This window comes from Pseudochaenichthys georgianus, chromosome 13 (assembly GCF_902827115.2).
Source record: "Pseudochaenichthys georgianus chromosome 13, fPseGeo1.2, whole genome shotgun sequence".
Lineage (NCBI taxonomy): Eukaryota > Metazoa > Chordata > Actinopteri > Perciformes > Channichthyidae > Pseudochaenichthys > Pseudochaenichthys georgianus.
Window position 1 is genome coordinate 1921554 of NC_047515.1, and position 13846 is coordinate 1935399.

The following is a 13846-nucleotide window of genomic DNA, read 5'->3' on the forward strand; positions in this document are numbered from 1 at the left end:
CTCCGAACCGGCCCTGAAACACCGCTGGTGTGAATGAGGTATTAGAGCTTTTTGGAATGTTTATTTAGATAAGAATTATTCTCAATTCATAAAAGGAACACTTCATTCTTAAGTTTATCAAAACAATCAATATCTCACATTGAAAATACTTGGTTTAACAAGATACGTAGGAGGTAATCTGAAAATGACCTAAAGTGACGTCAGCTCGGCCTTTCCAGTGAAATATGTGTCATGACATCTGTGTGATTGTTAAACCCCCTGAGTGATTTGTGATATGGTGCTTTATAAATAGAATGACGTGACATGACTGGCCCCGCCTCCTCTGGTCACAGCAGCACAATGACGACACCCACACTGGAATAAATGCATAGTTTATCATATCATAACAATAAATTGTCAAGGCTACATCGTCACAAAAACAGTCTAGTAGATTGAGGGATTGAAACCTAAATGATGAATAGGAAGTGAGGTGAACAAACCGTGTGATGAAGAAGAGGTACAAACGTGACGTTGCATTGAATAATTACGCTCATTCTGTGAGGCGCTGCAAGACAAAAGTTGCTCTAAAAAGGTTACATTTCTTCTACTGAGAGTATACGTAGTGACCGCCGTGCATTTCATACAGCTACAAGCTACCAGAGATCACTATGGGCTACTTCTGCTACAGGACCGCTGTGAGTTCCTCTAGATACCTGAATAAAAACAGCTTCCTGCTGTGGACACAGAGAGAGAAATCCATCGTTCATCTATAGGCTTATTTCAAAGACTCCATTAGTGCAGGGTGGTGGATCTTAAGGGGGGGCGTCATGTGGGGGGGGGGGGGGGGCACAGTGGTTTCTGAGGTGAGTTCTAAGGAGTTCTTCGAGGAGGTTGGTGAGATCTGTTTTGGGGTGCAATGACTTTTGACCTTTATAAACGTGTTCCTTAAGGTTCTCTAAAGTTCTGGTGATGGTTTGTGAAAAGTGTTCCTTGGGACCCCCCAGTCAGAGCTGGTTGATGTCGCCAGGGAAAAGAAAGTTTGGGGCTCTCTGGAACTGCTACCCCGCGACCCGACCACGGATAAGCAGGAGAAGATGGATGGATGGTTCCAGGGGATGTTCCTCAGGAAATTGAAGGTGTTCAGGCGCTCCTGAGGGTAGAGGAGTCTTAAGTGGATTATTTATCTTAAGTGGTTCTGTTTGATATCCAGAAAACACTTTTCTTCAGGAGGCAGAGATTATGTTTTAAAATCACTGAAAAGAGTCTCTGGATTATTGAGCGGACCTGCTGGGCACAGGATCAGGGGCCCCTCAACCAAAGCTTCTGTTTGCAATACTGTTCTGAAAGAGGAAGTCCGACATCAGAACACGTCACTGTTCACAGGGTTTGGAGGGTTCTCTGCATTTGAGAGAAAAAAGGTGTATTGAGCCATTTGCGACCCCAAAGTGACACAAATGACTGAACAAATTGTCCCAAATGAAGACTACAATTTGAAAATGTTAATGTGTGGTCTAACCCAACCTATTTAGCTCGCTGCTCCACGCTAAATTAGCAGCTGCTAGCATAACAACCAAATCCTTACCGAAGTGTCCCTGGTTTAGTGGTCATGTTGTCAGACAAGGACCAAAAGAATATTTAAATCACATTTGCTTTTGTATTTCCCTTCATAACAGCTGCACTGCTCAGGATTAAGCTGCATAACGAATGTTTTCACTATTGATGATTCATTCTGCATTTATTTTCAAAATCCCATTGTTACGTCTCAAATGACTTGTTTAATCCGACCAACAAATATGTAAGATACTCAATTAAGAGCCAAATAAAACGTTGACATGCTTGATGATCGACTGTAAATCCAAAGTAACATTTCACTGTTATATTGGAACATGACATCGGTTTGTCAGGAGAACTGCTTTTATCAAGCAGAACCTGAGCTGAAGCTTTTAGGACAGTTTCCTGCTACAGCATGCTGTCATTTTGAGTATTTGTTAGATTGTAGTTTAGTCAGGAACTAAAGAGAAGTTCATCTGCAGCTCTTGAACAGTTCTCTCACTGAGTCTCCTTCAGTCTGGGGGCTTTTACATGTCTGTGCCCAAGGGCCCATTGACTCATAATCCCCCCCCCCCCATGGGTTGATGTATATGACTTTCCGAAGAACCACCATTTTATCCCTCACACAGTGAAACACCCCGACACTAAATCAAGAACAAAGGCATCATTTCTAAGAGGTTTTTAAAAATCATACGGCCGGGAGGAAACATGTCTTTGAATCTGTAAATAACAAGAACAAGCTAAAAACATATTGACCGCCTCAGGAAGGGGTGTTTTGGAAAACAACAATTACACCCCACCCCTGCCAGCATCCCAAACTCTGGATGCAGTCAGGTCTCTGCCAGCTCCCATCAGCCCCTGCAGCAGCCGCATGTCAGGTGTGTGTGCAGTCACCTACATGATGTGTGTAGATGTGTGTGTCCGTGCGTGCTGTGTCATCCGAGCAGCGGCAGGCAGTCGGTGCGGTTGGGTGCCTGGGTGCTGGTGATGTTGTTGTGCTGGTCCGGGGTCCAGAAGAACACATAGTAGATGACCAGGATGAACGCAGCCACAGATACGCAGAGGAAATAGGCGATCGCCAACGCGACTTTCACCCAGATCTTAGTTGACATGTTGGCGTGTTTGGCCCGCAGCTCCCCGGGGTAGCTCGGCCTCCGCTTCATGTCCCCGTTCAGCTTCTCCGCCGTCACGGTGCCTTGCCTGCCGGCCGCTTTCATCTTGGTATTAACGCAGACACCGTTTCCAAGGATTTTCCCTCTGCGGACTGTTGTGTGTTCATTTGAGTCCGCACAGCAGAGCCAGATGCTCCCCTCTCCTCTGCGCGGCTCTTCTCTCCTCCGGAGCGGGATCAGGATGCAGTGGGACCCGCTGCTCCCCCGGTGCTGGTCCTCAGGACGGTGAGGCTCTGTGACCCCTGCGAGTCCTCCGTGCGCACTGCTGGGCAAACTGAACTCATGGAGGCTGACTCTGGCAGCATCTGGTGGGACCGCTGTCAGGCTGGCCGTGGTTACACACTGTTTCCGGTGGGAACTTTCAAAATAATACAAACTGTTAACTGCAAAAAACACATCATAATAAATATGGTGTGTATACAACTAAGAGAATAGAGGAAAATTAATTGGAAAATATACAAAATGTAAAGACAATCAAGAATACACGAGTGGCAGTAGTGGTGGTCGATGTGGACACAAGCACACCTGGCTCATTGGATTGAATGAGGTGTGTCTGTATAATTAGAAAGATTTAGTAAATATGATAAAGAACATGATACAAAAACCAGTAACGTATTAACATAAAATAGCAGGAATTGTTTTCCCAAGCTATAGCAGAATGGACTTTAGTTAATATTGCCTTTTTATAGCACTGCACAGTATTTGTGTTTTATTGTATATGTTGCATCATTGGAGGAGCTCGGGTCATAAGATTTGAATTGCCATTTCTACACTGTAGTTTATGTGCATATATTAAAACCTTAGCAACAGTAGCATTTAAGTGATGAACACATTATTATGTAATTATAATACAATTATCATATGTTATTATAAGAAAAGGCTGTTGTGCATAATATGTACCTTTACTCTAAAACATATGTAGATGTCATAACTTTTATTTAACAAAAGAAACATTTTAAATGCAGCTTGGCTTTAACTTATAAAACTATGCGACCTTTTAATGAAGTAGCACAGCCTGCTTCTTCCACTTCAGGGTAGCACAGACTCACTGAAGGCATGCTTACACTTGGTAGGGGGGGAAACCACTCTTATTCTGAAGGACAATTCGCTTCGTTTACGGTGACACTGCGCTTACTTCACGCAGTTTCGGACGAGGCGGGGCTGAAAGTACGCAACACTCAACGATTGGGTCATAGTTTGTGAAGCGTCCCGCAGCAGAAGACGGGAGAGATGCGGTGCTCGACCCCCTCTCTGATCCCCTCCTCCAGCCCGGAAAACCTGCTCAGCAGCCGCTCGCCATAACACATAGGAGAGGCATCAGTCAGACCCAATTAAAAAAATAAATCCCTCCACAGATGAGTCACCGGCTGCAGATATCAAAAATAGGCTACGTATTGAGAAGCGCAACGGGACGAAAAGAAGAGCCACGGAGCCCGTATTCTTCCCTGCAGCAGTCAGCAAGGTCATAACCAGGCGGAATGGTTTCAGACCGCCTCATTGCTCGGTCAGCAGGACATACTTCCACATTAAGTCTCTGAATGAATAAAGAAGCAGTGAGGTCACCATCAGTCCTATTTCAGGATGCAATCTGAATCAGCATTTAATCCAACATGGGCGCATGCACGCAATATATTTCATTCCTTTAACCGGACTTTGAACTTCTCCCGGTTCAAAAACTTGGCACAAGTGACCTTAAGATGCTTTTCGGTGGAGAAAAGGTGATGATCATGGTGTCCTAAGAGAGGAGAGATGAGATTAAGCGCCTTTTATGGGGTCCTAACTATGGACACAACATGAAGTGCCCTTCCACTGGAGAAAGTGGTGCAGTGCCCTTACAAAACTATACTCAAATGCTAATTACATGCTTTTCAGTGGTGAAAACAGGAGGAGCTCCATGGTGTCCTAACGGAAAAGACATTTAAAAAGTGCCTTCTAAAGTGCCCTTCCTATGAAGAAAACATAATGAAGTGCCCTTACAGTGGAGAACATGTGATATGTGCTATTTCAGATGGTGAGAGGAGACACAGGAGGCTGCCCTACATGCTAGAAGACCTGCGCACTAGCCCCCCTGCATGCAGCTGGTGCCCCTGCCTCTGCGCACTAGCCCCCCTGCATGCAGCTGGTGCCCCTGCCTCTGGTCCATCACCGACTGCAAAAATCACACTTGGCTGCAGAAATCGGAGAAATACATTTATTGGCTAAATAAGAGAAAGAAAAACTGATAAAGCCACACTGCTTTACATTTCATGTGAATACAAACATAGGGCTTATGTTCCCTCGGATGTGTGAGCTGATGAGGGACATTTAATCCATCTATGGCTTTGAGAACATTCAAAAGCTACCATTTTGGATTCATGCTATCATCTTTGAAAACAGCTGCACAGGTCTCCGTGAGTTCATGCATCGAGCACGAAGACATTGTAGAAATGGTTGTACTTGGAAATATCTCCTGCTTAAATTACAATCAGTCATCAAAGCTCAGAAGAACAAACATCCATATGCAAAAAACAGAATCATGTGTCATAGCTCACAGGCTACGTTTAGCACAAAACACCCAATTGTGGAATGTTCACTTCCATTTAAAAACTGTACATATTGCAGTTCATATGAATCAAAATGCATCAGCTTTGGTCATCCTATACAGAAAACTAAAACGTGAAACTGCTTTATCCCGGTGTCCGCAGGCGTGATTCAAAGACGTGCAGAAAACAAAACACTCAAAGCCTTTGGTCTGCTGAGGTACGAGCGAAGGCTTTCATCCCAAAACAAACTTCATTACGCTAGAAATATATCTTACAGCACTTCCATTTAATGCAGGTCTGTCTTTCCAAATTAGAGACAACTATTTATTCATAATTCATTGATTTCAAAACAATTAAAGAGGCAGAGTGTCCTCGAGAGAGATAAACAGATGTCTGTGTATAACTGATGATCCGTAAAATGACAGCACAGTGTCAGTGAAAACAAAATTGCATTCTGATTTAGAAGGAAACCCATTGCCGCTTTGAAGAACACAATTGGTATTTTGATAGATATTGAGGTGAGGAGGAGGAGTCCTGTCAAAGTGCGCTAGGCCGCACAGCTGATCGTTAATCTGATCAACATCAGATGAACGCACTTAAAACATCATTATCTACCTGCAGTGAAGCTCATGATTCTTATATTTTGTGTCAGGATGTCTCTCAAAGACAAAAGAAAATAGATTCAGTGGGTCTGATATGAAAAATAAAAATATTTCCATTTCCTGTCAGCAGGAAATCATTATTCATGTCGAAGTCATTAAAAGCCACAACATAAAACCAAAGAGGAGGAGGCTGGAGTCTCATCTCTACACTCCGAACACTAATGGAAATCACTGAGATGTAATCAATGATGGCCACCTCAGCAACAACGGAAGCTTTAGAAAGTTGCAACAGAAAGAGCAACTGCACCCAGAGCTCAATGTGCAGACGTGTTACATAAAAATGGATCAATTCATATTACAATAATATATTTATTTAGTGTGAGTAAATTAAAAAGGCCTGAGCTCAAACTCACAGTCTGAATAACAACACTGGACATTGTAAATTAGCCAAGAGGCAAATCCTGTAAATCAATGGATAATCAAACAAAACGTTTTAAAAACGGCACAAAGCCTTTTGTGGCTTCAGGGGGAGCACAACGTCTCATTACCGCACTCGAGTCTGCGGTCAATTGCATTGTGGGTTTTGTAGGCACCATGTTTTGACACAGGATGCAAGAAACTCATAAAGACGCATCTCTGGTTCTGCTGCATTCATTCTGATGCTTTTTGAAAAACACAAATGTTATTGAAGTGCAACAGTACTTTGGGGGAGCACTGTATTAACAGAGTTGAACCCATTCTTCGGGTAAATGTTAGCCATGTGTTCACAACCGGACAGAAGGACGCCACATGCTAAGTTAACTAGCTAACACGCTGGCCTATGGCCCTATTTGAGATACAAAAGAATCATTTTGATCAGTGCGTGATGAAGTGATCATTCTCCAGCTAAAAACAACACAGAAATCAGCCATCTGAAAAATATGTTGACCTCAGAACTGGTCAGCTGAAAGCCCTTTAGAACCTGATGTCAGGTCAGCTAGAGCCCTACTTAAAATCTTTAAATGTTTCTGACTGCTGAGGGCTCAACAGTACTTTGTCTTAATGATCTTCTGTCAAAATATATATACACATACAATTGGATGCAGTTCATTTTACTAGCGCAGAAATCCTCAAGACCCCCCTGTGAGTCTCAACCAGCGACTGACAGGATATTATAAACCTTCATTTACTTAACTGAGAGACACCAGAAATATCAGACCCACTGGTCCGATAGGAAAAGCTGAGAGAGACAGTCCCTCCTCCTCGTTATTGTTGTTCTATTTAGATGTGTGGCAGAGTGTCACTCTGGTGATGAGTAGTGGGATGCTCTTCGTCCATCTTCTTCCTCATTAGTGAGTCTCATTGTTCCCAGCAGCCTCAGCCTGTGGATACAAGCACAGAGAGGAAGTGGTGAAGCGTGTGTTTACTTCTGTTCTCCCAAACATCACAGTAACTGTAAAGTGTGCACATTTCAGAGGGAGCCGCCCCAGGGGAGAGTCCAGCAGCATCATTCAGCTCCTCTGCTCACTGAGGAGTGCTGATATATATAAAGTGTAATATGTATATATATTAGGGATGGGAATTTGAAAGCAAATGTATATTCAAATATTCTACCCCCAAAAAAACGGTTAACCGATTAACTGAAATGTACATATCCTATAAAAAAAAAAAAAAAATGTACAAAAAAAAGAAAACATTTTTAATTTAGAAAAATAAATAAATACATGTTCAAATAAGTATAGAAACCAAGTTAAATTTGTCAAATGTATTGAACTGGTGATCACAGTTTGAACAGTTGATAGCTATAGGCCTACAGCTTTCATGCTTAAAACATAACTGGGTTTTTAAATGAAAGAGGGATCAAACACGAACAACATAACGGGTTAGGGTAACGTAACCCTATCACAACAGAGATCAGCAACCTGTAGCAGGGCCTATGTACAGAATGCAGCTTTTCAATACTCATTCTTCTTTAAGAATATGAGCATGAGGGGAGAGGCGGGTGCTGAGGCGATTCACAATCAGGCCAGCTGTAGAGAAGACCCTCTCAGACTGGAATTTGGGCCTAAGATGAGGTTTGAGTCTGCGTGATCTGCGTGTAGGGAGGGGCAGCAGCCATATCATTGGCTACAACTAGCTAGATCTGGTGGATTTGGACTTAAACGCGAGTGAAGTATAACCGGACGCGAGAGAGAGAGATCAGCACCTGCAGCTCTGCCCGCTGTGAGGGACCGGTGAGCGGAGCAAAACACACCTTTAGACCTAAAACACTTAGCTATGGCACTGTCGTATACATTGAATTACTCCATTTGATCATATGTAATCAACTTAGGCACCCCTCCCAAAAAAAGAAAAAAAAGAAATTACAATTAAAATATTCATAACTCATATTCGAATACCTGAATAATTTCGAATATTCGATTAATCGTTCCCATCCCTATATATATATATATCACAATGCTGGTTTTGGTTCCACAGGAAAGTGTTGAGATATATATATATATATCACATTGTGATCCTCAAAGAACAAAATGTGTATGTCATGCTTTTCCGGTTATTACCTGACCCCTTTTGTGTTATGAAGGTCTTTATGCATGTAAACCAGGGGTGGGGAACCTTTTTCCTCTCAAGGGCCATTTAAATGTTTTCAACATCCTCAGAGGGCCGTACAAATGATTGACCTCAGTTTAAAAATTACAGCCCATTCATTTGGCCTTTCTTTCAGGCTGTGCAAAGAAAAAGCAACCTCTTAATCCAAATATCTTACCATGACTCACGCATGCATTCACGTGCACGCTGTGGCATGACCACCAAAACAGAAAGATATGGACACAAGATGTGTGCAAATGTATTTAGTATCCTATCCATGTGAACATGTTTTAAGTGTGGGGGGGGACCTAACCTCCTCTAGGGGGGTCCGGGGGCATGCTCCCCCGAGATGATGTTTTTTTAAATGTTGAAGTTGAAAGCATCAATCTGGTGCACTTTGAGAGCAACATTAGGAGATCTATGGATACATCTCTCAACACCCATAAGAAACAGAACTGGTTGGAGAAAAAGCTTCTTATATTCGTTAGCATAGCTAGCTAACCAGATGCTGATAACAACAAAGTTATTGACTGTATGATCAGTATGACTGATGAACAGATCGCCACTGGGCTTACAACTAAAGACACAGCCACAAAAAAACTGCGGCATGTGTACGGCTCCTTGTGAGTACTGCAATTTAGCTAATGGAGCCTCGGAGATGGGGGTGCTGCATCCCCCCCTTCCCGCGTCCATTCGCAATGTCTCGCAGACCCCGCGCAGCAAGCAGGAAATGAACCCAGCTCACACTGCCCGCTCCTTGCAGCAGCGAGCCGCGTAACGTCCCGCCAACACGGCACCCAGACCCCACGCAGCATTCTCATCTGTTTGTCATCACTGGTGTCATTTTCTGGATGCTAATAAATGCCATTGTAACACATAAACACTGATGTCCAGCTGTAACGGTGGTGGACTCATCAGAACAGAGTGGTCGAGCTGACCAATCAGAGCACAGTGGGCTCATAGGGAGGGGGGGGCAGGAGCTCCAACCAGCCATTTAGGACAGAGTGAATACACATACTTTACAGAGATGCTGTATGAGAAACCAATGTGAGTTTGGAACATTGCACAGTATAAATCTATTCTAGTAGACCTCAACAATGGAATTATGATCAGTAGAAATGGCCATGACATGGGACCTTTAAAATCCAGTTTGTGTTTGTCACGAAAGATTTGTCGTCTGCTGCTCTCCATGTATTTCTCTCTACTGTCGCTGTCAAATTGAGTCATAAAAAAGCCTTTCTCCCAACCACTGCTGAATTCTATGGGATTGGAAATGTCGGTCTGACTAGAATCATCTCTTTTTGCGCTCTGGGAAATTGTGCTCAGCATTTTGTGACCTAAAGTGAAAGTCTGACATTTTTGGAAATAAACTGATAAGAAACTGGGGGAGCAGCTGGCCTGGCTATGTTCCAAGATAACAAAACACTTCATGGTGTTTGGATTATAGGTACAAATAGTAAGTCTGGCACATAACCAGAGTTCAGTGATTCATATTTTTTTTACTGTCAGAAACTCTATTCATACTTGCTTTTTTACAAGTATTTTATTTATTTATTAGAAAAACAACAAAAATAAAGTTGTCATGTTTAATCTTTGCTAAATTATTCTCAAATTCCGCCCATATCCTCTGGTTGCTTGTGTTTTGAAGCTTTGTCTTTACCCGCCACCATCTTTGTCATAAGTGCCGGATTGGGGCACTATAGAGATGAGTAAAAAGCAAGATGGCTCACTCCTTTACAACTTCCACCATCAGCTCCAGAAAGCAAATATTTGTCTATTCTGAAGGGCTGATAGCCCTATGTAAAAACCTCATTTGGTGATTATACACTTTAGTTTGTGTTTTGAACATGAACATGTAAATGAGTGAGCTACAGAGGTGCTGGTGGGCAGATCCATTCTAGCAGACCCCCCTGTACCTAGAGCTAGGTCAGCTTGTTGCAGCATCGACACAAGCAGGAAAGTGGTATCCATCTTTCCCAAAGCTTTGTACATTTCTATGGATAAAATAAAATGTGTTTGTTTCTGAATATAAACACAGAAACAGCTTTAGTGTTTATTTAGTATGGGCGTTTGCTGGTACTCGAGTGTCAGATATTCCACTGTGGAGCCTCACAAGGTTTAATTCAATCACACTTCAAAAGCGTCTCCGCTCTGTCTGCCGATCATCGGTCCAGCAGGCAGCAGCTCATTTCCTCGGAAAAACCTTTTAAAACTTAATTGTGCCTCTAATTCCCTGATCTCCACCCTAACACACACACACACACACACACACACACACACACACACACACACACACACACACACACACACACACACCACACACACACACACACACACACACACACACACACACACACACACACACACACACACACACACACACACACACACACACACACACACACACACACACACACACACACACACACACACACACACACACACACACACACACACACCACACACACACACACACACACACACACACACACACACACACACACACACACACACACACACACACACACACACACACACACACCTCTGGCTTCTGCTGCTCATCACTAATGAGTCCTCAGAAGAAATCTAACTGGAAAATGAGGCTTTTAAACAAGAGTAGTAAACAACACAGAAACATTTTCCTTCAATGTCCATCTCAATCTTTATTTATTTATATAGCACATTTAAAACAACCTTCGGTTGACCAAAGTGCTGTACAGGCAATAACTACAATATTAAATAACACAATGGGAGTACAATATGCTAACTCACAGCTAGTTAGCAGCTACAAGGATTCCAAGGAACAGGAGGGCTGTGGACCGGGTAATAAATCTACAAGTGGTAGTCCTCCCTGGAACTCTCTGGGTGCAAAGCCTAAGAGTAAATCATTTCCATGGGATTTGGGAGGACGGATAACAGGCAGAGCCCAGCGCTCTGAAATCTGTGATGCGACCGGCTGGCCTGCATTGTTATCACCCAGGAAGAGCGCCTTTTTAACCCCTGTTCATACTAGGAAACAGCCGTGGACAGCTGCTAAAGGGAGAACTACAAACAATCCTCCTAAACCACCGAGTGTGCCAATCCAGAACAGATATGCTCCGCTGACCCAGAACCGGAGATCCCTTTCTGATGACCTGGATAACCTGTCCTCTTCACACAGCAGGGTAAGGACCAATAGCTACTCCAAAAGTAAAAGGCTAGAGGGAAAGCTAACGACTGGGCCTGAAACTCTGATTGTGGGTGACTGCTGTAAGAGATGTAAAAGGTCTGTGTAGTAAGAACAACACCAAAGTACTCTGTTTTCCCAAGGATGTGGTCTCTGACTTGGCTGAGAAGATCCTGCATATTGGGGCTGAACATCCGACTGTGAAGAATGTGGTACTACATCTTGGAACAAATGATGTTGTGAAACAAGAGTCAGAAATGCTGAAAAAAGACTTTAAATGTCTGTTGGAAACGGCCAGCTCTCTAAATGCAGAGGTGTTCATCAGTGGCCCTCTACCGCCAGTCAGAAGAGGAGTGGAGAGATTCAGCAGACTGTTTGCACTGAACACCTGGCTTTCAACTGCCTGTATTGACCATTCTGTCCATTTTATTGACAATTTTTATTTTAACAATTTTAACTTTTTCTGGGACCGCAGACATCTTTTTAAGGCAAATGGAGTTTGCCTGAACAAGTCAGGAGTGAAATTGTTTATCTCTAACATATTCAACTGCCAGCGTCATCAATCTGTTCCCTCTGCCAAGGACAAGCGGCAAGAGGAATCAAAACAGGAGAAAGACACAACACATCGCTCAGAAAACCCTGAAGAAGTATCACTGCACCCGCCTGAGGAATGTTCTGATTATGGGAGACCTATGACACAAATGGAAGAGTCTCCACTGCCCGTCACCCTCCCTGTCAACGCCTTTGAGGATACTCTTCATTCATCCCCCAGCTCTCTCTACTCTCCGCTCACCCTTTCACCCTCACCCACCCCCCTGGAGTTCGATGACCGCATGAAGGCGAAACGCAGGCTTGGCAGCATGTCCTTTACCCCCGCCCCTCAACGACGCACACCAAAATCACCGAAGCAGAGACGCGCACCATCTCCCCCGGCTTCATCACCATGCCTACCACAATCATCCAAACCAAAATGATACAAGGAAGATGGAAGCAGATTTCCAAACCCCCCTTTCTACAGTGTAGCCCTCACCCTGCCCTCCTATGATGAGAGGAGCAGGGTGGTGGGTCCTCCCTCTCCTTCAAAGCCTGATAGGGATGTGTGTGTACAAAACGCTGCAAACTGATATTTGCTGGGTCCAGGCTCAAGGGCGTATGGTACTCTCAACTCTTTCCAGGACATGCCGGGGCCCTGCCTGCCTGTAGCTTTGCCGATATCTGTGTTGATAGGTAATAGATTAAGAGCGGTGAATCAGCTAAGAAACAGGAAGCGCTCAAACGTTTGTGTGAGTTTATCAAATTTAGCAGTGATTCCATGTCAGCCACAGATTCTGACTGATAGTCTGACTGATAGTGTGTTTAACAAACTTAAACTAGCGTTATTAAATGTCAGGTCATTGGCAGGAAAAACATTTTTAATCAATGATTTTATCACTGAGCACAATCTCGATTTTATGTTTTTAACAGAAACTTGGATTGAACAAAATAACAGTGCAGCTGTTCTTATCGAATAAACACCTCCCAACTTTAGTTTTATGAGTCAGGAAAGAATGCATAAGAAAGGGGGTGGAGTTGCTATTCTGTTCAACGATTCCCTTCAATGCAGGAAGACATCTTATGGGAACTTTGATTCTTTTGAATATGTGGCTCTTCAGCTGAAATGCTCCTCTCGAGCTCTGTTCCTAAATATCTACAGGCCACCCAAATACTGTGCAAGCTTTTTTGATGATTTTACCGAACTGCTGTCTATAGTGTGTATTGACTTTGACCGTCTAGTCATTGTTGGTGATTTTAACATCCATGTTGACAACCCCCAGGACAGAGGGGCTAAAGAACTGTTTTGTGTTCTTGATAGCTATGGACTGACTCAGCATGTGACGGAGCCCACGCACAATAAGGGACACACTCTGGACTTAATGATCTCAAAGGGTCTGAATATCTCTGAGGTTGTGGTGACTGATGTTGCACTCTCTGACCATTCCTGTGTTTTCTTTGAGAGCTCTATTTCTGTTCACAATGTTTTTCAAAAAGAGGTAACCACAAAGCGATATTTAACTGAAGATACTAGGGAAATGTTTACTCAGAATTTTTCTTCCACACTTGCCCCTGCTAACAACTCAGTAAATTAGCTAGTAGATCATTTTAATTCAAAAATGTTAAATGGTATAGATGCCATTGCTCCAACTAAGGTAAAGGAAGTGTCTGGCAAGAAAATATCTCCATGGAGAAAGGCCATGATCGTGAAAACATAAAAAAGAGAGTGTCGAAAAGCTGAACGCAGGTGGCAAA

General features: G+C 43.3%; 2 protein-coding genes across 4 annotated transcripts in view; both read right to left on the reverse strand.

Annotated features, from left to right (window-relative positions):
* Positions 1-826: 826 nt before the first annotated feature.
* On the reverse strand, positions 827-5855 carry LOC139434988 (uncharacterized). The gene is made up of 3 exons (XM_071205265.1): positions 5840-5855; positions 2429-3085; positions 827-1377 (listed from the first exon to the last, which is right to left on the reverse strand). The coding sequence occupies exons 1-2, from the start codon at positions 5853-5855 to the stop codon at positions 2466-2468; spliced, it is 636 nt and encodes a 211-aa protein (XP_071061366.1). The 3' UTR covers positions 827-1377; positions 2429-2465.
* The window catches only part of ccdc9 (coiled-coil domain containing 9), a 52614-nt gene continuing 43647 nt past the window's right edge, over positions 4880-13846 (reverse strand). For all 3 annotated transcript variants that reach the window (XM_034097399.2, XM_034097400.2, XM_034097398.2), the window contains one exon: positions 4880-7187. In XM_034097399.2, coding sequence (XP_033953290.1) covers positions 7183-7187 — 5 coding nt within the window. In that variant the 3' untranslated portion in view covers positions 4880-7182. The remainder of the gene's footprint in view (positions 7188-13846) is intronic.